This window comes from Scyliorhinus torazame, chromosome 21, assembly GCF_047496885.1.
Source record: "Scyliorhinus torazame isolate Kashiwa2021f chromosome 21, sScyTor2.1, whole genome shotgun sequence".
Lineage (NCBI taxonomy): Eukaryota > Metazoa > Chordata > Chondrichthyes > Carcharhiniformes > Scyliorhinidae > Scyliorhinus > Scyliorhinus torazame.
In genome coordinates this window covers 67,386,511-67,413,584 of record NC_092727.1, presented here as the reverse complement: position 1 = coordinate 67,413,584, position 27,074 = coordinate 67,386,511, and the positions used below count along the sequence as shown (strand labels likewise).

At 44.9% G+C, this 27,074-nt stretch overlaps 1 protein-coding gene across 3 annotated transcripts in view; it reads right to left on the bottom strand.

Moving 5' to 3' along the window:
* Positions 1-27,074, bottom strand: part of LOC140398332 (ATP-dependent RNA helicase DDX42-like) — a 213,141-nt gene that overhangs the window by 50,630 nt on the left and 135,437 nt on the right. For all 3 annotated transcript variants that reach the window (XM_072486909.1, XM_072486910.1, XM_072486911.1), the window contains 6 exons: positions 22,965-23,093; positions 21,359-21,458; positions 20,578-20,625; positions 16,175-16,272; positions 7,325-7,601; positions 2,006-2,107 (listed from right to left, as the gene is read on the bottom strand). In XM_072486909.1, the coding sequence (XP_072343010.1) occupies positions 2,006-2,107; positions 7,325-7,601; positions 16,175-16,272; positions 20,578-20,625; positions 21,359-21,458; positions 22,965-23,093 (754 nt within the window). The remainder of the gene's footprint in view (positions 1-2,005; positions 2,108-7,324; positions 7,602-16,174; positions 16,273-20,577; positions 20,626-21,358; positions 21,459-22,964; positions 23,094-27,074) is intronic.

Genomic DNA, 27,074 nt, shown 5'->3' with positions numbered 1-27,074 from the left:
AGCAGCAGCATCCGGGGGGGGGGGGGGGGGGGGGGGGGGGGGGTTTGATATAATGTAAGTTTTATAGGAAGACAACACCCACCTTGTTTTGTTTAATAATTCTTGTTTATTTTTATTATTATTTGTACTTCTATCTTTGTTATGTAAAACCGTTGGTTGGAAAAGCTTTAATAAAACTTTTTTTTTTTTTTTTAAATTGTCCATTCTGGCTGGAAGAATAAAAAAAGATGCTTATTGCCTAAATGGTAAGAGATTGCAGAGCTCTGAGATGCAGAAGGATCTGGATGTCCTAATGCATGAATCACAAAAGGCTGATATACAGGTACAGAACGTAATTAGGAAAGCTAATAGAATGTTATCATTTATTGTGACAGGAATGGAATACAAAAGTCGGGAGGTTACGCTTCAGTTGTACAGAGCACTAATGAGACCATATTTGGAGTACTGTGTACAGTATTGGTCACCTTATTTAAGGAAGGATGTAAATGCATTGGAAGCATTTCAGAGAATGTTCACCAGACTAATACCTGCAATGGGTGGGTTGTCTTCTGAGGCAAGGTTGGACAGGATAGGCTTGTATCCACTGGAGTTTTGAAGATTAAGAGGCAACTTGATTGAAACATATAAGATTCTGAGGGGTCTTGACATGGTAGATGTGCAGAGGATGTTTCCTCTTGTGGAAGAATCTAGAACTAGAGGTCACTGTTTAAAATTATGGGGTATCCCATTTAAGATAGGGTCATGAGTGGGTGCAGACTCGTTGGGCCGAGTGGTCTCCTTCTGCACTGTAGAGATTCTATGATAAGCATTGGTTACTAGTGCATCAACACCATGAGCTATTTATCTTCTTTCCAAAGTGCGCTGCTTTTCACTATAAACCTATTACAACATGCATTGAGAATGGTAAGTTAGGAGGTAAAAGACAATACGGTGTGATGAATGAAGGAATTTTTTATATATATTGTATAATATGCCCATTGCAGCAATATAATTAAAATAACTTTTACAGTATCCAGATTATATGTCTGCTAAAACTGTGATTAAGGGGCTAACAGCTGGGTAGGCTGCTATGTCACTCATGGAGGGGCTCAGTTTATTTTTAGTTTCATTTTCAGCCCTGCCCTATGTCTGTTGCTTTTGGTTTAATTTTTCTCGAGTTCTGCTCTGGGTTCTGAGGAAAGGTGTGTTTCTCAGACTGACTTCTGAAAGCTTCTTTCCCAAGGACTCTATGCATAACTCTGTAAGCCACTGAGTGTTAACTTTATTAATAAATGGCATTTGACCGGTGTGTGTAGATTTTGCTTAATTGAAAGTTTTAGAAGTAGATGGGAAAGTATGCTCAAAGACCTTTTTTTTTTAAAGAACTGTTTAACTGTTAATTGAAAAGCTTGGATGTTAATGGTGTTAGTTCTGTGTTGATACGAAAGTTTGTTTTCATATAAAAGATTCCCAGTAGGCCACGGAATCATTTCCTCATTTTATAAAATTGAAAAACTGGGGCATACTTCCGGCTTCCTAATATAAATTGGTATCTGTTCTGGGTACCGTAATAAGAGCATGTGAGAGAAAGATTTGCATTCAAATAAATTTTAGATAATTTCGCTGACTGAGTTTTGTAATGGGTTGGGAAAATATCCACAATTCTATAGTTTGCTAATTTTAATAAAATAAAAATATGAAATTGTTATTCCTAAATGTATAGAATGTTGCATAAGTGAAGAAAAGCTACGTATGAATGATTAAAAAAGTTGTTTGGGACTAGATACCGCATAAAATTTGTGAAGTGAATAATCTGGCAATAGTAGAAAAACTGAGAAAAGAAAATGTTCACATTGGTCAGATTGGAGAATTCCATTAAGCCTAAACTATCAGAGTGGCTGAAGACATGTATTCATCCCCTTGTGACCACTTCTACACAATGTAAAATAATGTGGAACTTTTAAGTTTTAAGCTGGACATTATAATGTACGCACGCACATTGCAGAAGTTAACAACACCTCCTTACCTGCTCTGCCAGTACGTCCGATCCTGTGAGTGTGTGTATCAATATCACGAGCCACATCATAGTTAATCACCGTTTTAATGGATGGAATATCCAAACCACGTGCTATAATAAATGGAACAATGCAATTATTTCAAAATCAACAGGTGGAGTGACCTCAAACAACCACAGGATCTCAAAAGGTGTTTCAGCATCTCGGGGCAGTCACAAACCTTGTATTTTATTTAATATATTTTGAATTGGGTTTTTATCCCCATTTTTTAAACAATAAATGCAACAAAGTAACAGAAAGATTAGTCCAGAAAGGGTACAGAGCAGAACAAGAGTTATTTCTACCATAAATACAAGCAACAAGTCACTGAGTGTCTTTAAGACAGAGACGGTTCTTGATTAGTAAGGGGATCGGGGATACGGGAGAAGGCAGGAGAATGGGGATGAGAAACATCAGCCATGATCGAACGGTGGAGCAGACTCGATGAGCCGAATGGCCTAATTCTGCTCCAACATCTTATGGTCTTAACACTGGACAAAGTCAGTTCAGAACAGGACATTTGAGGGACCACGGGCCCTAGGTTAAATCAACAAGTTAACACAGTGAGTGGGGAAAGAGGGTAAGATTATATGAATACAGAAGGATGTCAATTCAGGTCGTACACCCCAAAATATTGCAGACTGCCACCATTGAATAGGCCAAAGAGAAAAATAAGACTGAGTTTTCACGTCACAATCAGGCTTGAGCTGTTACCCCCATCCTTCAACCCACTTTACACCAGAGGCACCAAAGTATCCCCAAACTGCTCCTTTCACAGATAAAGACCTGCCTGTACCAGACTAGGATAGAGTCAACAACACACAACCCCTATTAAAAAAAAAGATAGCTGTGGGTATCAATGATACAGGCAACATCACAGACCTACATCACACACTTAGCCACAAAACAAAATGGCAGAAGGAAAAAAAACAATGTTGAGAACCCCAGAGCTAAAGGGGAAATCGACTAATGCTCACAGCACAAACTACACTCTTCTCTTCTCCAGGCCCAGACCAGAACAGGCAGAACATACTGTCTGCCTGAAAAGGCGGCAAACAAAAGTAAAAGATTAACTCGCATTGGGGGTACCTTCCTCGAACATAGCGAGGACAAAACCGACCCTACCAACCCCTCCCCTCTATCCCTCGTCCTGCTCCGACATCCTTCTACCAAGGATATATTAGGATAATGAGACTGTGCACACATCTCAAACTTAACATATAGCATGACATGATATATATCAGGATACCCAACAGTACAGGACATCACACCCAACCTATTCACTTTCCCTCAAGCAAATGCAATGACAACATCAACAAACAACAACATGACTATCAGGGAGCGAAGTCCAGGATAACAATGGAGATGCAAGACCGTTATCAGGATAAAGATTTCTCCATTGGCGCACAAGAAAGTAGAATAGAGGACAAAGCAGGATCAAAAATGGTGAACAAACTTCAGGATCTCCCATGGGTTCCAACGATTGAATAAGAAATCTTATTGCCATCTCACCCAAACCCAGGCTGCCAACAACCTAGGCTCCAACAGGAAGGGGAATGATCCGGCTGCCTCAGTCAACCCCAACCTTTCTTGACGGAACAGGACAACACAGGACCGAGGTCAGGAGGCCAAACACACCCCAAGACAGGATTAAATGTGCTCCATTGACAATGCTCTCTGCAGCAAGAACCTCCCTGTCCATCTCCACAAAAACACCTAGCAACTCTTAAGATTGGACTTTGATGACGCGCACCGCAGAGCCGAGACACTCAGATGGATTATTATAATCGTAAACAGCCATCATTTTCTTATTATTCGTTCATGGGCGTCGCAGGCTATGCCAGCGTTTATTGCCCATCCCTAACTACCATTGAGGGGACAGTTAAGTGTCAACCACATTGCTGTGGGTCTAGTATCACATGTAGGCCAGACCAGGTCAAGACGGCAAATTTCCTTCCCTGAAGGATATTAGTGAACCAAAGTCCCCCTCGATGGCTCAGAGGTGTACAGCTCCCGGTCGACGGCCACCTTCAAGGACATGGGGACACTGATGACGCGGATGACCCTGGGGGAATACACGAGTGGTTCTAATTGCCAAAAGGAAATGAGCTAAGACATACCAGTCAAAGGTTTCCTCCGTAAGGAAATGATGACGTACTCCCAAATATCAGGACATACAATAGTCGAAGAACTGTTGGACATGGTGACCGAGGGAAGGAAAACTGGGGACCTGTTTGGGCAACTGTTGGAGGAGGTACACTCCCCCCTGGACAAGACAAGTGAAAAATGGGAAGAGGAACTAGGCATAAAAATAGGGGGAGGACTCTGGATTAAAGCACTGCACAGGGTGAACTCCACCTCCCACATGTGCAGGGTTCAGCCTAACGCAACTAAAGGTGGCGCACAGAGTGCACCTAACCAGAGCCCAAATGGCTAGGTTCTTTCCGGAGGTGGAGGACAAATGTGAACGGTACATGGGAGGTCCAGCCAAACACACCCACATGGCTTGCACCAGACTTTCCAGTGTGGCGACTTGGCTGCCGCTTCTGTTTTTGACCTGAGCTATTTCCCTTGTGGCTGCCTCCTTTCTCAGCTGGTGAGCCGACAGGAGTGACCTGGGGGTTCGGGAAGATTTCCCTTCCAATCAGTTTGCCCAGCATCTGGGCCACATACTGCGTAGGGTTCCTGCCCTCGGTGCCCTCCATTACGCCCACAATGAGGAGGTTTTGGTGGCGTGATCGATTTTCTTGGTCCTTGACCTTCCCAGAGTGTCCCTTACGCCATCACCAACCTTGCCATCTCGGTCTCCAGTGAGACAATCCGATCGCTCTGGCTGGTTGTGGCCTTTTCCAGCTCTCTGATTGTCATCTCCTACATCTCTAAGTGCCGCTCCATCTTTTCCAGCGCTGCTTGCGAGATGATCAGCCACTTTCACCATCGCCATTATTTTGAGTTTGATGGCGTCCTTGAGCTCTTCGAGTTCCTGTGTTAGGAATTCCCTCCATTCGTTCATCAGGAGGTAGCCAAGCATATGTTCTGGTGTTCCACCCCATTTGGGTGTGCCCGGAACCTCGTTGCCCCAGTGTTCGCCATCGCCTCAGTCTTTTCCTTCCGGCATTTACTGCCTCTGCCATCTCTTCGGCCTCTCGGGTTGTTTTTGCTTGGCATGTATCTTTTGTTGCGGTGGCGTTGGGAGGAGGGTGGCAGGTTTTTCCCCGGGTTTAGATGGCTATTTTGGGTTAGAAGTGCCTAATTCAGAGTTTCCTGGGGGAGAGCCACCTTTCGTGCATCCTCTCAGCACATCCCCGTCACCAGAAGTCTCATTCTTCCTTCCTGATGAAGGAGCTGCGCTCTGAAAGCTAGTGATTCGAAACAAACCTGTTGGACTTTCATCTGGTGTTGTAAGACTTCTTACTGTGCCAACCCCAGCATCTCCACATCATTCCTTTATGAAGGCACTGCCTTATTGCTGGCTGGCCGTTTCACAAGCATTGGTTCCACATATACATTTCAAGCTGAAGAGAAGGACACTAGTGCTCCCCACAGGATGCACTTTGCACTACTACCCCTTGGGATTAAAGGCCTGGACTAGAATACAGGGCACAATTTCACCATTTGTAGTTAATACAAAACTTAGGAATGTAGCAAACACTAAGGCAGATAACAGCAGACCTCAGAAAGGCAGACTGGTGAAATGGGCAGACACGTGACAGACCCCAGTCCAACTGTGCCGACCCCAGTCCAAAGCCGGCATCTCCGCATCATTCCCTTATGAAGGCTCTGCCTTTTTGCTGGCTGGCATTTCACAAGCATTGGTTCCACATATACATTTCGGGCTGAAGAGCAGGACACTGGTGAAGAGCAGGACACTGCTGCCAGACCTGCTGAGATTTTCTCTTTGGTTTCAGATTCCAGCATCCGCAGTATTTTGCTTTTATGAAAAAAGCTAAGGCATCTTCAGCTTTATTAACCGAGGAACAGAGCACAAACGCAAGTGAGATATGCTAAACATTTATTAAACACTAGTCAGACCTCAGCCGGAGCAATGTGTTCAGCTCTGGGAGGATGCGGGGCCCTTCGAGAGTATGTAGCCAAAATGTACCAGAACAGTACCGGGAGTGAGGAATTTCAGTTATCTGAAGACACAGGAGAAGTGCAGTTGTTTTTAAAACAGAGAAAGTTAAGAGGTCATTTCAGAGAGGTGATCAAAATCATGAAGGAGTTTGATAAAATACGGAGAAATTGTTTACCAGGCACAATAGGATGAATAAATTACTGTGTGATATCATTCTATGATTCTACGTCAGTAAATGAGATGGTCCATTTTGTAGTTTAAAAGAACAGCTGTAATTATCTTCTGCATGGAAGCAGCTCAGCGCTGTTGCAAGAGCAGAGGTATTTAGCGGCAGTTCACGCAACATTAATTGCAATACTTCCGGTTAATAAGGTTGTAAACAAAATAATTTATTTCAATTCATACAGAATATTAAAACCACCAGCGAGTAGAGGCAGAAACAGGCATCCATAAAGCTGGCCATCTAATTCATTACAATAACCCAACCAAGCAGTTCATGTACAAAAATTCGAACCACTTTTTAAAATAGCAAAATACTGTGGATGCTGAAAATCTGCAATAAATTCAGGAAGTGCTAGAACGCATAGCAGTTCTGATGGAAACCCATCATCAATCAATCTGTTTCTCTTTCCACTCATGCGTTTAGCATTTCCAGTTTTTATTTCAGCTTTTCAACTTTAGCCATTCGTTATTCTTCCCCATATCAAGCTTCAGCGGTGTTCGAGCTACTACTGCCTCTACTGTTCTTTTTACAGGCAATAATTGCAAGAGGAGAAAATTATAACAATCAAGAAATCAGAGTGTGCCTTTCCATGCAAAGCACCAATGTCTTTTCCTATTCCAAAACTTACTTAGGGCCAGGAACTATTTGCTCAAATATGTATCCAACTTGTATAGCAGGCAAACTGCAGTAGACCAACAAAACCTGCTCTAAATTGAGATTGTAAGGATTCATTTACTAGTGTAGAAAAGCCTAATATTGCTGTAAGCCTTTTGTTGTTCCAATTGTAAAGAGCTGCGTGGATATAGTGGAAAATTTGAGGAGGTTATCTGTACAGAACATAAAAGCAGTAGGTCATTCAGCCTATCAAGCTTGCTCCACCACTCAATATGATCACAGCTGATCATCCACTTCAATGCCTTTTCCCCCCACGCTATCTCCAGACCCATGTGTGTAATTGGCCACAACAAATTCCATATGTGTAGGAGGACTCACCTGCAACATCTGTCGCCACAAGAACAGGAATTGACTTCTTCTTGAAATCAGAGATGACTTTGTTTCTTTCACTCTGATCCATGTCGCCATGCAACAGCCCAACCGTGTGACCCTCCTGGTTTAGATTGGCAGCAAGTTCATCACTGTTCGCTTTCTTGGTCACAAAGATCAGAACGCTGCCTCTGGATGTCAACTCAACCAGTCTCCTCGTGAGCCAGTTCCACTTGTCGGAGCCAGCCACGTAAATCTCCACAATCTGAGTAATATCCTCGTTTGCCTAAAACAAAATAAACAAGTTATGGTGAATAAGGTTGGTGACGAACAAGGAGCCATGTGGGAATACAATGTATTGGTAATAACGGAAACGGGACTGCACACGTAATATTCAAGGAAATAAAGTGTTTAAAAAAGATAGGGAACGCAAAAAGGTGGCAGCACAGGTTAGATAAGAAAGGGTGCCTTTGAGGAGGCACAGTCAAAATCCACTTGGCTGGAGCTGAGAAGCAACATCATTGCCTCCAAATAGTGAGAGTGTGTGAGAGAGTGAGTGAGTGTGTGTGAGAGTGAGTATGAGAGAGAGTGAGAGAGATGTGTAAAAATGGGGAACTCTAATTACCGAAATATCGACTGACATAATATCAGGATAAAGGGCGAGGAGAGGGAGATATTTCCAAAATGTGTTTGGTAAAACTGCCTAAAGAACACAAGATCCTAAGAGTCATCTCAGCACTGAACAGTCATCTTGGACTTAAAATGTTAACTCTGTTTCTCTCTCCACAGATGCTGCCAGGTCTGCTTCATTTTTCCAGAACTTTATTTTTATTCCCTACTTTGGCAACATAGTGGTTAGCACTGCTGCCTCATAGCACCAGGGACCCAGGTTCAATTCTGGCCTTGGGTGACTGTGTGTGGAGTTTGCACTTTCACCCCACGTCTGTGTGGATTTCCTCCGGTTCCCTCCCACAGTCCAAAGATGTGGTTAGGTGTATTGGCCATGCTAAATTGCCCCTTAATGTCCAAAGATGTGCAGATTAGGTAACGGAGTTTCAGGGATAAGGTGGGGGAGTGGGCCTAGGTAGGGTGCTCTTTCGGCGGGTCGGTGCAGACTTAATGGGCTGAATGGCCTCCTTCTGCACTGTAGGGATTCCAATGATTCTATATTCCAACCCCATTGCAATCACTTCGGAGCTGCTTCCAATGCAACGATGTCCCACCTTAAGGAGGCAAAAAACGTACACAGTACTCTAGGTGTGGTCTCACCATTGCCTCGTACACCTGCAGCATGCTATACTCCATCACCCTTGGAAAGACCAACATTTGCCTTCCTAATTGCTTGCTCTACCTGCATGTTAACCTTTTCTGATTCATATACCAGATTACCCAGATCCCTCTGTACTGCCCTATTCTGCAGATTTTCAGCATTTAAATAGTACTGCAATTCTTTTCTTCCTGAAGTTGTTATGCCCACTGACATAACCTACTTATATCCCTTTGCAAACCTCCTCAGAACTTGCTCTTCTACATATTTTTGTATCATCAGTAAATTTAACTACAACACACTTGGTTCCAACTGCCATCCTGGAAATGAGTCATTTATCTTGATTTTCTGTTTCTGGTTAGTTGGCCTTCCTCCATCCATGTTAATAAATTTCCCCAAACAATATAAGTTCTTATATTGTGGTACCTTACTGAATGCTTTTTTGGAAATCCAAATACACAACATCTGTTAGTCCCCTTCAACCACCCTGTTGGTTACATCCCCAAAGAACTCGAATAGATTTGCCAAACATAATTTCCCTTTCACAGAACAATGTTAATTTTGCTTGATGGTATTATGATTTTCTAAGTGCTCTGCTACTGCTTTGTTAAAAATGGATTCCAGTATTTCCCTATTAACACATGCTAGACTAAATAAGACCATAAGTGACCCATCATTTCCTGATTTTTCTCTCCGACCTATCTTGATCAGACATGTTCCGTTTGCAGATTTCCAATCCGCTGTCACCTTTCCAGAGTCTAGGAAATTTTGGAAGATTGCAGCCACTATTTAAATGCTGAAAAGCTGCAGAATAGGGCAGTACAGAGGGATCTGGGTAATCTGGTATATGCATCAACTAAAGAAATAAATTAGGAGAGCAAAGAGGAGGCATGAAAAACCACTGCGGGTAAAATAAAGTAAAATCCAATGGTGTTTTATAAGTATATCAAGGGCAAGAGGTTGTCCAAGGTAGGGCCTACTAGAGACCAATATGGCAATTTGTGTGTGGAACCAGAAGATATAGGTGAGGTTTTAAATGAGTACTTCGCATCTGTGTTCACTACGGAGAAGGATGATGTAGGTACAGAAATCAGGGAGGCACATGGCGATTTATTTGAGTGACTTAACATTGAGAGGGAAGATGTATTAACAGTTTTAACGGGCCTAAAAGTGAATAAGTCCCTGGAGCCAGATGAGATGTATCCCAGTTTGCTGCAAGAGGCAAGTGAGGAGATTGAGGCGGCTCTGACAAAAATTTTCAAATCTTCTCTGGCCACAAGAGAGGTGCCAGAGGACTGAGGGCTTCTAATGTGGGTCCATTATTCAAGAAGGGAAGTAGAGGCAAACCAGGATATTACAGCAAGTGAGTCTAACTTCAGTGGTATGGAAACTAGTGGACATAAATCTGAGGAACTGAATTAATCTCCATTTGGAGGAGTATGGTTTTGTCAAAGGGAGATCATGGGTGAAATTCTCTGTTATCGGCGCGATGTCCGCCGACTGGCGCCCAAAATGGCGCAAATCAGTCGGGCATCGCGCCGCCCCAAAGGTGCGGAATGCTCCGCGTCTTTGAGGGCCGAGTCCCAACCTTAAGGGGCTAGGCCCGCGCCGGACGAATTTCCGCCCCGCCAGTTGGCGGAAAAGGCCTTTGGTGCCCCGCCAGCTGGCGCGGAAATTACATCTCCGGCCGGCGCGTGCGCGGGAGCGTTAGAGGCCACTGACGGCATTCCCGCGCATGCGCAGTGGAGGGAGTCTCTTCCGCCTCCGCCATGGTGGAGACCGTGGCGAAGGCGGAAGGGAAAGAGTGCCCCCACGGCACAGGCCCGCCCGCGGATCGGTGGGCCCCGATCGCGGGCCAGGCCACCGTGGGGGCACCCCCCGGGGCCAGATCGCCCCACGGCCACCCCACCCCAGGACCCGGGTTTAATCTACGCCAGCGGGACAGGCATTTTAGCGGCGGGACTTCGGCCCATCTGGGCCAGAGAATCCTGGGGGGGGGGCGCCAACCGGCGCGGCGCGATTCCCGCCCCCGCCGAATATCCAGTGCCGGAGAATTCGGCAACCGGCGGGGGCGGGATTCACGCCAGCCCCCAGCGATTCTCCGACCCGGCCGGGGGGGGGGGGGGGGGGGGGCCGGAGAATCTCGCCCCATGTCTTACAAATTTGATTGAATTTTTTGAGGTGACTAGGTGTGTAGATGAGGGTAGTGCGGTTGATGTTGTATACATAGACTTTAGGAAGGCTTTTGACAAGGTCCCACATGGGCAGCTGATGAAGAAGGTAGGAGTTGATGGGATCCAGGGCAATTTGGTAAACTGGATCCAAAACTGACTTAGTGATAAGAGGCAGAGGGTGATGGTTGAAGGTTGTTTTTGTAACTAGAAGCCTGTGTCCAGTGGTGTTCCGAAGGGATCAGTGCTGGGTCCCTTGTTTTTTGAAGAATACATTAATGATCTGGATGTGAATGTAGCAATATAAGTAAGTTCGTAGATGACGCAAAAATTGGTGGTGTAGTAAATTATGAGGAACAAGGGGCGGGATTCTCCACTCCCACGCCGAAGTGGCCGCGCCGTCGTGAACGCCGTCGAGGTTCACGACGGCGCGGAACGGCCCCGGTCCCGACCGATTCAGGCCCTGACAATGGGCCAGTATCGGGACCGTGTCATCTACACGCGCCCGGCCTTGTCGCCCGCGTAAAAGCGGCGCCGCATAAATGACGCGGCCGGCGCCGCATAACGGACGTCATCCGCGCATACGTGGTTGTCGTCCTGTCTAAATCCGCCCCGCAAGAAGATGGGGGATGGATCTTGCGGGGCCGCGGAAGGAAGGAGGTCCTCCTTCAGAGAGGACGGCCCGACGATCGGTGGGCACCGATCGCGTCCACCCCACATTCCAGGTGAAGCCCGGTGCAGGATCCCCCCTCGCCCCCCCACAGGCCGCCCCCCCAGCGTTCACGCACCACCCACGACTGCAGCGACCAGGTGTGGACGGCGCCGGGGGGAACCCGCCGTTTTGGCCTGGCCGCTCGGCCCATCCGGGCCTCAGAATAGCAGGGGTGCCCGAGAATGGCCATTTTGGGTGTCTCCGGCGATTCTCCGGCCTGCGAAACTCAACCGGGCCGTTTCCGCTGCTTGGGAGAATCGCAGGAGGGCGTCGGACCGACGTCCCCGGAAATTTTGGCGGCCCAGGCGATTCTCCCAACCGGCGTGGGAGTGGAGAATCGCGCCCAAGGTCTTAGATTACAGGATGATAAAGACGGAGTGGTTAGATGGGCTGATGGAATTTAACCATGAAAGGTGTGAGGTAATGCATTTTGGGGCACGGTGGCACAGTGGTTAGCACAGCTGCTTCACAGCACCAAGGACATGGGTTCAATTCCGACCTTGGGTGACTGATGGAGTTTGCACTTTTGCCCTGTGTCTGCGTGGATTTGCTCTCACAGTCCAAAAATGTGCAGATTAGGTGGATTGGCCATGTTAAATTGCCCCTTAGTGTCCAAAAGGTTATGTGGGGTTTCAGGGATCGGGTCGGGGCGTGCGCCTAGGCAGGATACTCTTTCCAAGGGTCAGTGCAGACTTGATGGGCTGAATGGCTTCCTTCTGCACTGTAGAGATTCTATTAACAAGGTAAGGGAATATACAATGAATGGTCGGACCCTAGGAAGTACAGAGGATCAAAGTGACCTTGGTGTGCATGTCCACAGATCTCCGAAGACAGCAGGACAGGCAGATAAGGTGGGTAAGGAGGATTATGGGATTCTTGCCTTTAGTAACCGAGGCTTTGAATACAATTATATTGAAGCTGTATAAAATGCTGGTTAGGCCCCAGCTGGAGTAGTTCTGGTCACCACACTATAGGAGGGGGGTGATTGCACTGGAGAGTTGCAGAGGAGATTCACCAGGATGTTGCCTGAGCTGGAGTGCTTCATAGAATCATAGAATTTACAGTGCAGAAGGAGGCCATTCAGCCCATCGAGTCTGCATCGGCCCTTGGAAAGAGCACCCTACCTAAGCCCAAACCTCCACCCTATCCCCTCACCTCCACCCTATTCCCGTAACCCCACTTAACCGTTTTTTTGGACACCATGGGCAATTTAGCGCAACCAATCCACCTAACCTGCACATCTTTGGACTGTGGGAGGAAACCAGAGTACCCTGAGGAAACCCACGCAGACACGGGGAGAACATGCAGACTCCACACAGACAGTGACCCAAGCCGGGAATTGAACCCAAGGCCCTGGAGCTGCGAAGCAACTGTGCTAACCACTGTGCTTACGTGCTGCTTCAAGGGAGCTTGTAGACTGGGGTTGTTTTCCCTGGAGCAGAGAAGGCTCAGGGGGAACCTAATGGAAGTGTATAAAATTGAGGGACATAGATACGGTGGAGAGGAAAGTACTTTTCCCCTTAGTGGAAGGGTCAATAACCAGGGCACAGGGTTTAAAGGAGATGTGAGGAAAAACGTTCTCACGCAGAGGGTGGTGAGAATCTGGAACTCACTGTCTGAAAGGGTGGTAGAGGCGGGAACCCTCGCGACATTTAAGAAGTATTTAGATGAGCACTTTAAATGCCATTGCATATGAGGCTATGGGCGAAGGCTGGAAAATGGGATTAGGATAGATAGGTGCTTGATGGCCGTGCAGATGCAATTCCGTGCTGTAAAACTCTATTGTTGTAACTGAGTGGGATTTTCCAGCCGTACCCACTGATTGGATCTTCAAATCCTGCCAACAGCGAAATCTGTGGTAGAGGGGGTGAACGGGAAATCCCGTTGATAGCAGCGGGATGGAAAATCCCACCAGCAGTCAATAGTGGGCCACCCCCATCGCCACAAAACATAAACATGCCGGGGGTGGAGGGGATCTCGACCACCATCTCTGCAGCTACTTATTTTAAGATCCTCGGATGGAGGCCATCAGTTCCAGGGGATCTGCCAGCATTTTGTCATGTTAGTTTTCCTGCTATTTTTTCTCTGGTGATTGTGATTGTTTTAAAAGCAAATTACTGTGGATGCTGGAATCTGAAACCAAATAGAAAATGCTGGAAAATCTCAGCAGGTCTGGCAGAATCTGTAGGGAAAGAAGAGCTAACATTTCGAGTCCAGATGACCCTTTGTCAAAGCAATCAACCCCACCTAGCCTTTTGGACACCAAGGGGCAATTTAATTGATTTTATTAAGTTTCTCCCTCCCTTGTGCCTCTTGATTTTTCATTGTTCTTGGGATGCCTTTTTTGTCTTCTTTTGTGAAGTCAGATACAAGACACTAGTTTAAAGTTTGTCATTTCCTAGTTTCCCATTATTATGTCCCCAGTCTTAACCTCCAAGGGATCAATGCTCACTTCAGCTACTGTTTTACTTAATATACTTGAATGAGCTTTTACTATCTGTTTTTATATTTTTTACTAGTTTCCTCACATTCTAGTATCTCCTTCAAGCACTTATCTATTCTGATCCCATTTTTTTCCATATTCTAAAATTTTCCCTGAAGGACATGGAGACAACATAAAACAAAGGGTTCTATTCTAAAGGGATTGCAGGAGCATCAGGACCTGGGCATATATGTGCATGGGTCAAATAAGGTGGCAGGACAGGTTGAGAGAGAGGTTAATAAAGCATACAATATCTTAGGCTTTATTAATAGGGGCACAGAGCCCGAGAGCAAGAGGTTAAGTTAAACTTGAATAGAACACTGGTTCAGCTTCAGTTGCGTACAGGTCGGGGCACCGCACTTTAGGAAGAATATGAAGACATTGGAGAGAATGCAGAAAAGATTCATGAGAATGGTTCCAGGGGTGAGAAACTTCAGGTATGAGGTTAGATCGGAGAAGACTGTTTTCCTTGGAGAAGAAAAGGCGGAGGAGATTAGAGATAAGCAAAATTATGAGGGGTCTGGATAGAGTAGATAGATAGAAACTGTTCCTACTTGGGAAAGGATCGAGAGCGAGAAAGTACAGTTTTGAAATCATTTACAGGAGAAGAAACTGCAAAGTGAGAAAAAAAACTTTTTCATGCAGTGAGCAACTAAGATCGGAAATGCGCTTCCTGAGCATGTGATGGAGGCAGGTTCCACTGAGGCATTCAAAAGGAAATAAGACAGAGCATCGGGGCAGACCCAATGGGCCGAGTAGCCTCCTTCTGCACTGTACGGATTCTATGATTCTATTCTATGAAAACACTCTTATGAACTCATCTTCAAGGCTAGCTTTGCCATATTGATTTGTCCAATCTAAAGGAAATTAAAATTGCCCATGATTATTGCCTTTTATGCAAGGCTTCCTTATTTATTGATCTACACACTGTCCTACAGTGCAGTTACTGTTAGGGGGCCTATAATTTACTCCCACCAGTGACTTATTTTTTTTGTTATTTCTTAACCCTACCCCAACTGATTCTATATCTTGATCTTCTGAGCCACAATTATTTCTGATGCTGCCCTTTATTAACAAATCTCCTTCACCTGCTCCCCCTTTCTTCCTGTCCTTCCAAAATGTTGAAATATCCTACAATATTCAGCCTTTGGTCACCTTGCAACAACAACTCTGTCATGGTTCTCATATCATACTCACCAATTTCTGTTATCAATTCATCCATCTTATTACAAATGCCCATGTATTCTGTATTTTTACCATTTTTCCCCACTCCAACCTTATTTGCTGGTGCAGTCTTATGTTTGCATGTTTCCCGTCACACTCTGATTATAATTGCCCATATCACAACCCTGCACTATCGTCTTGTCCTTTCTTGTTAACTTTTCATCTCTCCTCACGTGAATCTTTCTTGACCAGTCTGTTTCAGTCGAAATAGGAAGGAGGCATTGCTGGATCTAGTACTGGGGCAATGACGTAGGCCAAGTGTCTGTGGAATTGGGAAAGGAGTGATCATCTTATTATAAGGTTTAGATTACTAATGCAGAGTAGGAAGGAACAATTTAAAGTGGAACTTTTGCATTCGAAAAGAGCTAAACTCAATAGGTGAGGGAAGATCTAGCCAGAATAAAATGCAGCTGAAGACCAACAGGAAAAGCTATAACAGAAAAATGAGTGAGCTTTAAGAAGAACATGTTTTGGGCATAGGCTGGGTACACTCCAACAAGGCAGAAAATAGGGAACCAGAGCCAGGGCTCCTTGGATGATGAGGGAGACAGAGGACATTTAAAAAAAAAGGATGTATGATGCATGTCGGTTGAATTTTTCCATGCGAGAACCAGGCTGCAATGAGTTGAAGGGAAGTGAAGTGGAAAATAAGACGATCAAAGAGAGAATATGCGAATAGATTGGCAGTTAATATAAAAAAGAACCTATACATTTTCTACCAGCTTGCAAATAATAAGCAGGTCGTAAGGGGCAGGGTGGAGCCTATTAGCAGCCACGGGTAAAATGCTCTATGATCTGCACTTTGCTCCCGATGGAGAAGTGCTTATCCTCTATCCCTTGGCTGCACAGTAGAGGCACTTAGCTAGCCAAAGATTCTAGTTTAGAAAGCCATACATTAGTTGCCTCCCATTCTGTGATTAACGCTGGGAATAGCTTGTACTTTATTTACTGCATTTAATATTAATAGGAAATCAAGTCGGTTAACAATAAGGTGCCCCATTACCTCTCCTATGTCTCCCTGTACAACTCGAATAGGGTCAATGAGAATGTCTCGAGCCAGCCTCTCGATCTTCTTCCGGAAAGTAGCACTGAAGAGCAGAGCTGTAAGACAATCCATATGAGAAAATGGTGACAATATGCCAATCAAATCACATACCCTGGACCTGAAATCTACTGCAGATTACTGAAATTTCTCCTGCACTTGTTTTAATCTTGAGTGTAAGTGTGTTGAGTTACGAGGAGCGGTCAGGATATAGGCTCTCCTGCTTTGAAAGGAAGTGACATCAGAGGTAAATGCAATGCGAAGCCGAATGAGTGTAATTCTAAGGACTACAATTCTAATGATTTCAAACTCCAACTATAAACTGGTGGAAGGCAAATTCTAGCTATGCAGAGTGGCCAGTACCTGAAATGGTGTAAGGATGGGGTACTGAAGACAAATACTTTGGGGCAGTGAAACAACATGATGGGGCAATGTAGGTTTCGATGGAAGAGTGAGCCAAATGACATCCCTCATGTGTACTTATCTTTACAAAAGTAAGATCTAGTGAACTTATCGATCAGCCTTTCACTAATTCATAATTCTCAAAAGCAGTTAGGGATGTAGGCTTTGCCAAAGGAGCTCATATTCCAGGGAAGAATAAAAAACATTTATTGATAGTACCATTGGTATAGCAATAGAAAAATTGTAAAAGTTTAGCACATAAAGCCGTATAACTTGAAAACACACCCTTTTGATCTCAAGTATCACCCAGCACTACTACAGGTCTGCCCTGTTTACATAGCTATATGGGTAGTGAGGCTGCCTGGTACTGCATCTCCAACAAAGCAGGTCTCAATCTTGTAACTGTGCAGCACAACTTTTTTTGATTCATTCTCAAGATGTAGACATTGCTGACAAGGTCAGCATTTATTGTCCACCCCACAGATGTACATGAAGGTGCTATTGGGCATTCTTCTTGAATTACTGTATGGAAGAAAGAAAACAGAGGTTTGCTGGGTCACTTCAGATGGCAGCAAAGAGTTAACCACTTGGATGTGGGATTGAAGACACTGTTGGGTCAGGTAACCTTAATTTTACCCTTTGTTTTTTGTAATCCACAAACAACTGCAGACCTCGCAGTTCCCCAAGAAATGGCTGCACCAACTGAGCCTGGTAACACAGTTATCAGTAGCTCAACTCCAAAAAAAAAAGAGTTGAGGACAAGAGCTCCTGAATTTATTCAAAAAGTGACAATAATGAGTTTGTGTTACAGTTGAGTCAACACTGCACAAAATAAGATTGGAAAAGAAATCACTGTCACAGAACATTTGCAAACAACATATGAAAAATAGAAACCACACAAGTGGAATATACCCAAGACTTGAATAAGGACATAAACACAAGGGCTGGAATTTCCAGCCATTCCCGCCGGCAGGATATTCCAGACCCGCCGATGGCGAACACCCGTTGCGGGTTTCCCGGCTCCGGGGAGGGGTGAAATTTAGAAATTTAACAGAAAACCCGTTGACAAAGGCCGAGCCAGAAGATCCCACTGTCAGCCAATGCTGGGTCTCCTCCGCTGCTGCGAAACACTCAGTGGGACGTGCGGAAAATCCCACCCAAGGGTGAAGTTGAAGTGTTTGTACAGGTGACAGGATTGCTATAATTATATAACATTGCTGCAAATAATACTTTTCATTTCTTTTCTGGAGTTTTCTGGATACATAGCTCACCACCTACTGATAATAGCCACATGACAGTCACTACATTTTGAGGGTGGCCCAGTACAATGCGATATTTTACATTATCGGAATTATAACTGGACTCGTACTCACGCCCTCCATCACGAGCAGTTCATGCAGCATTCGGACTTGTACTACAATAACTCATCATGGTTATTTTGACAGCAGTGCCCTTTCCTGCAACTACTGCCCGCTGAGACGTGCGAGGACACTATCATAAGTCACACACCATCCTGACTTGGATATGCATCACTGTTTCTTTGTCAACGATCCATGAGATTCTAATGATGGCTTAGTATTCTGGAATTCCTCATGTCATGTGAGAGTACCTTTAAGAAATGGATGTTTAAGAAATGTACCTTTAAGAAATGGGTGTTTATCAGTGATGTCAGAGTGTGGGTGGAGCTGGGCTGTCTGTCAGCATTTTACTTTCGTTTTAGGCTGTTTGCTGCAGGGTGTGTTTTAGTTTCGTTTTCAGAGCTGGATAGCTGCAGTCACATTCAGAAGGTGTATTAGTCTCTCTGTAATCTAAAGACTGTAAATCGATCCGTTGGTGATTTAAAACTAATAACTGCTCTCAGTAGAGATTTTAACCTGATGTGCTTCTGTTAAAAAATTTTTTTTAAAGTCTTATGGAAGTTAAAAGGACAGCTTAAGGATTGCTTAGTGTTGTAATCTTTGTGGGTTATATTTGAATTGATGATTGCTAAGATGTTCATTGTATGTTTTAAAAAGGTTAACTTGAATTCATAGAATAAACTTTGTTTTGCTTTTAAAAATACTTTCCATTTCTGCTGTACCACACCTGTAGAGTGGGCTGTGTGCTCCCCATACCACAATCTATTAAAAGTTGTGGGTCAGGTGAACTCCATGATACATTATGGGGTTCTCTAAACCCTGGCCCATAACACTCACTAAAATCAATAATGTAGCACCACCAGAAGGAGTGCAGTTTATCAAAATACCCCACCATAACCACCACATCAGGGCAATTAGGGGTGGGCAATAAATGCTGGCCTCGTTTGAAGATCAAATATTTAAAAATTCCGAGGTTTTCCTGAGAAGTAACGTGCACTTGTTCACAGGACGCGCTAGACGACAAAAGACAGATTCATCTTATTCAGCATCTGTCAACTTGTTCATCGCATGATTTAACAAGAATAGAACCATTAACCAATCCTAGCAACCAATCTCTATCAATATGCTCACAAGAGACCCAGACAAAATGCAGAAAACACCTGCAGTGGAGTGCCCTGGGAATCATCGGTCCAAAAACCAGTTCCACACAAGCAAGTTAGACATAGACAATGGCACTGTTCAAATTACTCAAAATATATCCCAACTGTTACTTGTATTTCCATTGGAAATGGAGGCGGTGGCGTAGTTGCGTTGTCACTGGACTGGTTCCTCACCAGAGACCCAGAGTACTGCTCCAGGGTTTCAGGGTCAAATCTCGCCACTGCAGATGGTGAAATTTGAATTCAAAAAAAAAATCTGGAATTTTCTCGTGATGACCATGAAACCCTTCTCGATTGCCATACAAACCCATCTGGTTCACTAATGTGCTTCAGGAAGGAAATTGGCCATCCTTACCCTATCTGGCCTATATGTGACTCCAGATCCACAGCAATGTGATTGACTCTTAACTGCCCCCCTCAAGAGCAATTAGGGATGGGCAATAAATGCTGGCACAGCCAGCGACGCCCAAGTCCCATGAACTGATAAAATAAAGGAAAAAAATAATAATCAATAGGGATAACACCAGCTCCGTAGGGAGAATGTTAAATAGCTGATCACCTGCTCACAAAGTACTGGGCAGGATTCTCCACTCCCGCACCTGTTGGGAGAATCGCCTGGGTCGCCGAATTTTCCCGTGACGCCGGTCCGACGCCCTCCCCGCGATTCTCCCAAGCGGCGAGAATGGCCCCGCCGAGTTCCCCGCGGCGCAGGCCGGAGAATCGCCCGAGACACCCAAAATGGCAATTCTCCGGCACCCCTGCTATTCTCAGGCCCGGATGGGCCGAGCGGCCAGGTCAAAACGGCGGGTTCCCCCCGGCGGCGTCCACACCTGATCGCTGCCGGCAGGAACAGCGCAGGAACGCTGGGAGGGGGCAGCCTGCGGGGGGGACGGGGACGGGGGGACCTCAAATGGGGTCTGGCCGGCGATCGGTGACCATCGATCGTCGGGCCGTCCTCTCTGAAGGAGGACCTCCTTTCTTCCGCAGCCCCGCAAGATCTGTCTGACATCTTCTTGCGGGGTGGACTCGGAGAGGACGGCAACCACGCACGCGTGGGTGACACCAGTTACACGGCGCCGGCCGCGTTATGTATGCGGCGCCGCCTTTACCTGGCGACAAGGCCTGGCGCGTGTAAATGACGCGGCCCCGCTGCTAGCCCATTATCGGGCCCGGAATCGGTTGGGATAGGGGCCGTTTCGCGCCGTCGTGAACCTCAACGGTGTTCACGACGGCGTGGGCACTTCGGCGTGGGAGTGGAGAATCCCGCCCACTGTTTCTGCAGATAGTTATGAATTCTATTCCCTCCCATAAAGGAGCTGAAACTATTTCATGCCAATGAGTGCACAATTTCCCATCTTTCTCCAGTACAATGACTGCTATAAACTGTAAACTTTAATTGAACTCGCTGGTTACGCAATAAGGAATACAATAAAACATAACTTACTCTGTCTGTCTGGCCGGACATGATTAGCTAATGATCGGACCTGATATTCTGTAAAAGATAAAGAAATCACTATATCATGACATACACTCACTAATGCATCCTCATTCAGTAAATTAACAGGCAGCTCAGCATTATGTCCTCTTAAAGAGCTTAAAAATGCAAATCTGAATTTTACTGTTGCAATTAAGATTCAGCCAGAGTGAACTTGCATAGGTGAAGCGGCGCGGTAGCACAGTGGTTAGCGTTGTTGCTTCACAGCGGCAGCGCCCCAGGTTCGATTCCCGGCTTGGGTCACGGTCAGTGCGGAGTCTGCACGTTCTCCCCGTGACTAGGTGGGTTTCCTCCGGATGCTCTGGTTTCCTCCCACAAGTCTCGAAAGACATGCTGTTAGGTAATTTGGACACTCTAATTCTCCTTCTGTGTACCCGAATAGGCGCCTTAATGTGGCGACTGGGGGCTTTTCACAGTAACTTAATTGCAATGTTAATGTAAGCCTACTTGTGACAACAAAAATTATTATTATAGTGTGCATGCATGCCATTGATGGGAGGCACAGAAGGAATAATTTGAGATGATTTAAGAATATAGTTCGTACAGCACAAAAGGAGCCTACTCAACCCATCGCTGCTGTGCTGGCTCTTTGTAAAATCTATCCATTTATATGTAACAAGTGCAGAGGCATAACATTTAAAGAATATTGCATTAAGATGTAAATATCCGAGAGGCCACCATGCTAAATTATCCAAATCTAACAAAACAAGAACAACTGCTGATCTTTTACCAAAGCCCATGTCAAACATTCGGTCAGCTTCATCAAATACCAAGTAGGTCACTCGCTGGAGATTGGTGGCTTTCTTTTTCACGTGGTCTATCAATCGACCCTGGGGAGAAAGAGCAACACGTAAAATCTAACAATTTGTTTAGTGGCTTACTTGGACACCAAGTATTTGTGCTCACTGGTCAAAGAAAGTTGAATGATTTGTGGCAGCTTCTACTCCTGGAATATTAATATGGTTGGGATTTCAAAAGCTATTTCATAATTAACGGTATACTACTTAAAGTCAAATAGGAGATTTTAAAAATGCCCTCTATGTTTGGAATAACCCAGTAAGGTCCACTTGACAAATACCACAAAATGGAAGGAAATTGCTGAAAGGAATTCTCAATTCAGCAGAGATTCAGGGTGGTTACTTCAGCCTATATTTTGCAGTTATGGAGACTCCACAGTTAAATAAAAATGACACATGGAACCCGAATCCAAAAGCCTTGCCCCCATTTCCGACAGATCCTATTTTTGCTGGTAGGGGAACGGGGACAGGAAGTGACTCACATGAGGGAAACAATGAACTCAGAAGGGCCATTTAAACTCAGTGCTGAGTCCAAACAGACCCCATTTTCACTGGAGCGGGGACCTTATCTCGCAATGTGTGAGAGCCCTCACATCTGAGGCAAATCCCCAGATAACCGAGGCTGACCTTCTAACCAGTCCCAGTGACTTCCACTGATCTGGATGGGCAGCAGGCCCAACTCCAGTGCGCACCTGTCCCTGCAGAATGAAGACCTTTCCATTCACTCCTCCTCGTGCCCCCCCCCCCCACTCCCCTTGAGGTGGAAAATTACCCTGACACCGTCCATCTGCCTTGGGTCGAGGTGTACCCCCTCCGCACGGCAAATCTCAGCCTCGATAGCGAATATTCAGGTCTCAATTAAAGTGTCGACTATGACTCTGCTGGTAGCACTCTTGCTTTTGAGTCTGTCGGTTGTCAGTTCAAGTCCCAGTTGAGGGTTTGAACACAGTAATCAAGTGCAACAGTCCAGCGCTGTTGAATGTAGAGTGCTGCTCTGTTGGAGCTGACAACTTTTGGATGAGACGTTAAAGCAAGACACTATTTTGAAGAACAGCAGAGGAATCATCACTGGTGTCCTGGCCAATATGTATCCCTTACTCAATAACATAAAAAATGCCCGGTCATTAACACATTGGTGTTTTTAGGAGCTTGCCAGATTCAAACTGACACCGGAATTTCCTACATTCCAATGATTATAGTTCAAAAGTATTTAGCTGGAACTCCTGAGCTTGTGAGAAGTGCTTATAATGCAAGTCTTTTTTTTTGTCTTTGTGAATTTGGAAGTATTTTGAAATTCTAGGTTTTAAGACTTCCTTTCAAGATTTTTAAAAGTAACTATATGGTCTGATCAGCTGACTTCCATTGTTAACATCTCACTGTCAAAAGCTATAACAGACATTTCATTTTACAAATTGCAGCATTATACTACTCCACAAATCTTGATAGTCGCAGAAAGTTTGACACTTCTTCCTTTGATCTGCTATTCTGGAAAGCATTCTCTTACTACGTGGCTCTAGCCTCTCCATTTTTTGTACTGACCGGTGTGCACACGACGATCTCTGCCCCTTCTTGTAGAGCCTTTGCCTGTTCCCACATGCTGCCTCCACCATACACGGCCACTGACCTCAGGTTGTAGGCTTTTCCAAACTTCCGACACTCAGAATGAATCTGTATATTACAGGAAGTGAACTAATTTAGTGTGAACATACAGGGAGACAAGCAGGAATTGTATCACACAAAATGCAACTAAGTGATGAGTCACTATAATGGGGTATGGTTGTGACAGTAACTGTCATATTTGCATTATCAAACAGAACAGTCAAACTCCTGTTGATAAATATAAGAAAAGCATAACAAATCAAAGTGGAAGGTTTCAACATTAGGACCTCTTCAGATTCAGTACAATCGACAAGGAATGTGCTTCTGGATTAAGCCACATAAATAACCAGCTTTGGCGTCCATACCTGAGGGGCAAGGAGCTTGTAGAAGGCACTAGTTGGACCTCAGCTGGAATATTGTGTATAGTTCTGGGCAGCACACTATAAGAACGATGTGAACGCATTGAAGAGTGCATATCAACCATAGAAAATGGAAACAGGAGGCCATTTGGCCCTTTGGTTAGGGAGAATATCACAGCTGTACTGCGGGAAGACACCTCAGAGGGCAGTGAGGCTATATAGGTAGAGATCAGGAATAAGAAGGGTGCAGTCACAATGTTGGGGGTTTACTACAGGCCTCCCAACAGCCAGCGGGAGATAGAGGAGCAGATAGGTAGACAGATTTTGGAAATGAGTAAAGGTAACATGGTTATTGTGGTGGGAGACTTCCCCAATATTGACTGAGACTCACTTAGTGCAAGGGGCTTAGATGGGGCAGAGTTTGTAAGGAGCATCCAGGAGGGCTTCTTAAAACAATATGTAGATAGTCCAACTAGGGAAGGGGCTGTACTGGACCTGGTATTGGGGAATGAGCCCGGCCAGGGAGTAGAAGTTTCAGTAGGGGAGCATTTCGGGAACAGTGACCACAATTCAGTAAGTTTTAAAGTGCTGGTGGACAAGGATAAGAGTGGTCCTAGGGTGAATGTGCTAAATTGGGGGACGGCTAATTATAACAATATTAGGCAGGAACTGAAGAACCTAGATTGGGGGTGGATGGTTGAGGGTAAATCAACATCTTACATGTGGGAGGCTTTCAAATGTTAGTTGAAAGGAATTCAGGACCGGCATGTTTAGTGCAGAAGGATAAATATGGCAAATTTCGGGAACCTTGGATAATGAGAGATATTGCAGGCCTCGTCAAAAAGAAAAAGGAGGCATTTGTCAGGGCTAGAAGGGTGAGAACAGATGAAGCCTGTGTGGAATATAAGGAAAGTAGGAAGGAACTTAAGCAAGGAGTCAGGAGGGCTAAAAGGGGTCACGAAAAGTCATTGGCAAATAGGGTTAAGGAAAACCCAAGGCTTTTTACAAGTACATAAAAAGCAAGAGGGTAGCCAGGGAAAGGGTGGGCCCACTGAAGGACAAGCGAGGGAATTATCATGCGAGAGTGGCTTTAACTAGATGTTTAAGCAATGTACCTTTAAGAAAACAGTGATGTCATAGAGTGGGTGGAGCTCAGCTCAGTTCAGCCATTTTGCAGCTTGGTTTTGCAGTTTGAAAAGTGCCTAGCTGGTTTTGCTGAGAGCAGCTTCAAAGTGCCTGGCTGTTTTGCTGTGAGCTGATTAAAAGGGGAAAGCCAGTTTGAGACAGCAGCTCGAGAAGTTCTGGTTTGCTGTGAGTTGCTCGAAGGGAGAAAGCCAGTTTGAAAAGAGCTTGGGAGTGTCTGTGTGTTTCCAGAGAGCTGGATCTCTGCCATGAAAGACTATCTCTGGATCATTTGGGTGATTTAAACTCATAATTGTAAAGCCTTTAACCTGATGTGATTCTGTTTAAAGGTGTTAAGTCTCTTGGAAGTTTGAAGAAACATTTTAAGGAATTATTTGCTGTTGCAATATTTTCTGAGTTATCTTTGAAGTAAGGGGTGTTAAGAGGTCCAATGTTTATTTAAGATGTTAAGTTGATTTCGTGGATTAAACAGTGTTTTGTGTTTAAAAACCCACGTGTCCATAATTGTAATCCCACACCTATGGAAAAAGCCGTGTGCTCGGAAAAGCAACAAATCCATTAAAGGGAGAGGTTGGTTGAACTCCATGATACATTTTGGGGTTCTGAAAAGCCTCGCTCATAACAGAATCTATGTGTGGAGTCAGAAGAAATGGGTGAGGTACTAAATGAATACTTTGTATCAGTATTCAGCAAAGAGAAGGAATTGGTAGATGTTGAGTCTGGAGAAGGGTGTGTAGATAGCCTGGGTCACATTGAGATCCAAAAAGACGAGGTGTTGGGCGTCTGGAAAAATATTAAGGTAGATAAGTCCCCAGGGCCTGATGGGATCTACCCCAGAATACTGAAGGAGGCTGGAGAGGAAATTGCTGAGGCCTTGACAGAAATCTTTGGATCCTCACTGTCTTCAGGTGATGTCCCGGAGGACTGGAGAATAGCCAATGTTGTTCCTTTTGTTATGGGACAGGGTTGAGAGAATCCCAAAGTGTATCATGGAGTTCACCTGACCCACAACTTTTAATCGATTGTGGTATGGGGAGCACACGGCTCACTCTACAGGTATGGTACAGCAGAAATGGAAAGTATTTTTAAAAGTAAAACAATGTTTATTCTATGAATTTAAGTTAACCTTTTTAAAACAAACAGTGAATATCTTAGCAACCATTAATTGAAAGATAACCCTCAAAGAATACAACACTAAGTAACCTGTATGCTGTCCTTTTACACCCAAAAGACTTAACAAACCTTTAAACAGGAGCACATTAGGTTAAAGTCATTACTGTTCTTAGTTTTAAATCACCAGGCTCGATTTACAGTCTTTAGATTACAGAGAAATTCATACACCGTCTGGCTGTGACTGCAGCTATCCAGCTCTGAAAACTAAACCAAAAAGACAGGCACACCCAAGCTTTTCTCAAACTGAAATTAAAAAGCAGAACCAGAGCTCAGTTCCACCCACACTCTGACATCACTGCAGTAACATGAGCAGCCAAACATTTCTTAAAGCGACATTCTCATGACACTTTGTTTAAGAAGGATAGCAAGGATAATCCAGGGAACTACAGGCCGGTGAGCCTTACGTCAGTAGTAGGGAAATTACTGGAGAGAATTCTTTGAGACAGGATCTGCTCCCATTTGGAAGCAAATGGACGTATGAGCGAGAGGCAGCACGGTTTTGTGAAGGGGAGGTTGTGTCTCACTAACTTGATAATAGTTTTTCGAGGAGGTCACAAAGATGATTGATGCAGGTAGGACAGTGGATGTTGTTCATATGGACTTCAGTAAGGCCTTTGACAAGGTCCCTCATGGCAGACTGGTACAAAAGGTGAAGTCACACGGGATCAGAGGTGAACTGTCAAGGTGGATACAGAACTGGCTATGTCATAGAAGGCAGAGAGTAGCAATGGAAGGATGCTTTTCTGATTTGACGGCTGTGACTAGTGGTGTTACGCAGGGATCAATGCTGGGATCTTTGCTGTTCGTAGTATATAAAAATGATTTGGAGGAAACTGTAACTGGTCTGATGAGTAAGTTTGCGGATGACACAAAGGTTGGTGGAATTGTGGATAGTGATGAGGATTGTCAGAGGATACAGCAGGATTTAGATCGTTTGGAGACTTGGGCGGAGAGATGGCAGGTGGAGTTTAATCCGGACAAATGTGAGGTAATGCATTTGGAAGGATAATGCAGGTAGGGAATATACAGTGAATGGTAGAACCCTCAGGAGTACTGACAGTCAGAGAGATCTAGGTGTACAGGTCCACAGATCACTGAAAGGGGCAACACAGGTGGAGAAGGTAGTCAAGAAGGCATACGGCATGCTTGCCTTCATTGGCCAGGGCATTGAGTATAAAAATTGGCAACTCATGTTGCAACCTTAGTGTTCAATTCTGTTCGCCACACTACCAGAAGGATGTGGAGGCTTTAGAGAGGGTGCAGAAGATTTACCAGGATGTTGCCTGGTATGGAGGGCATTAACTACGAGGAGCGGTTGAATAACTGACCTACACCCTCCACAGGCGGTGACTGACCTGCTCCCTCCACAGGCGCC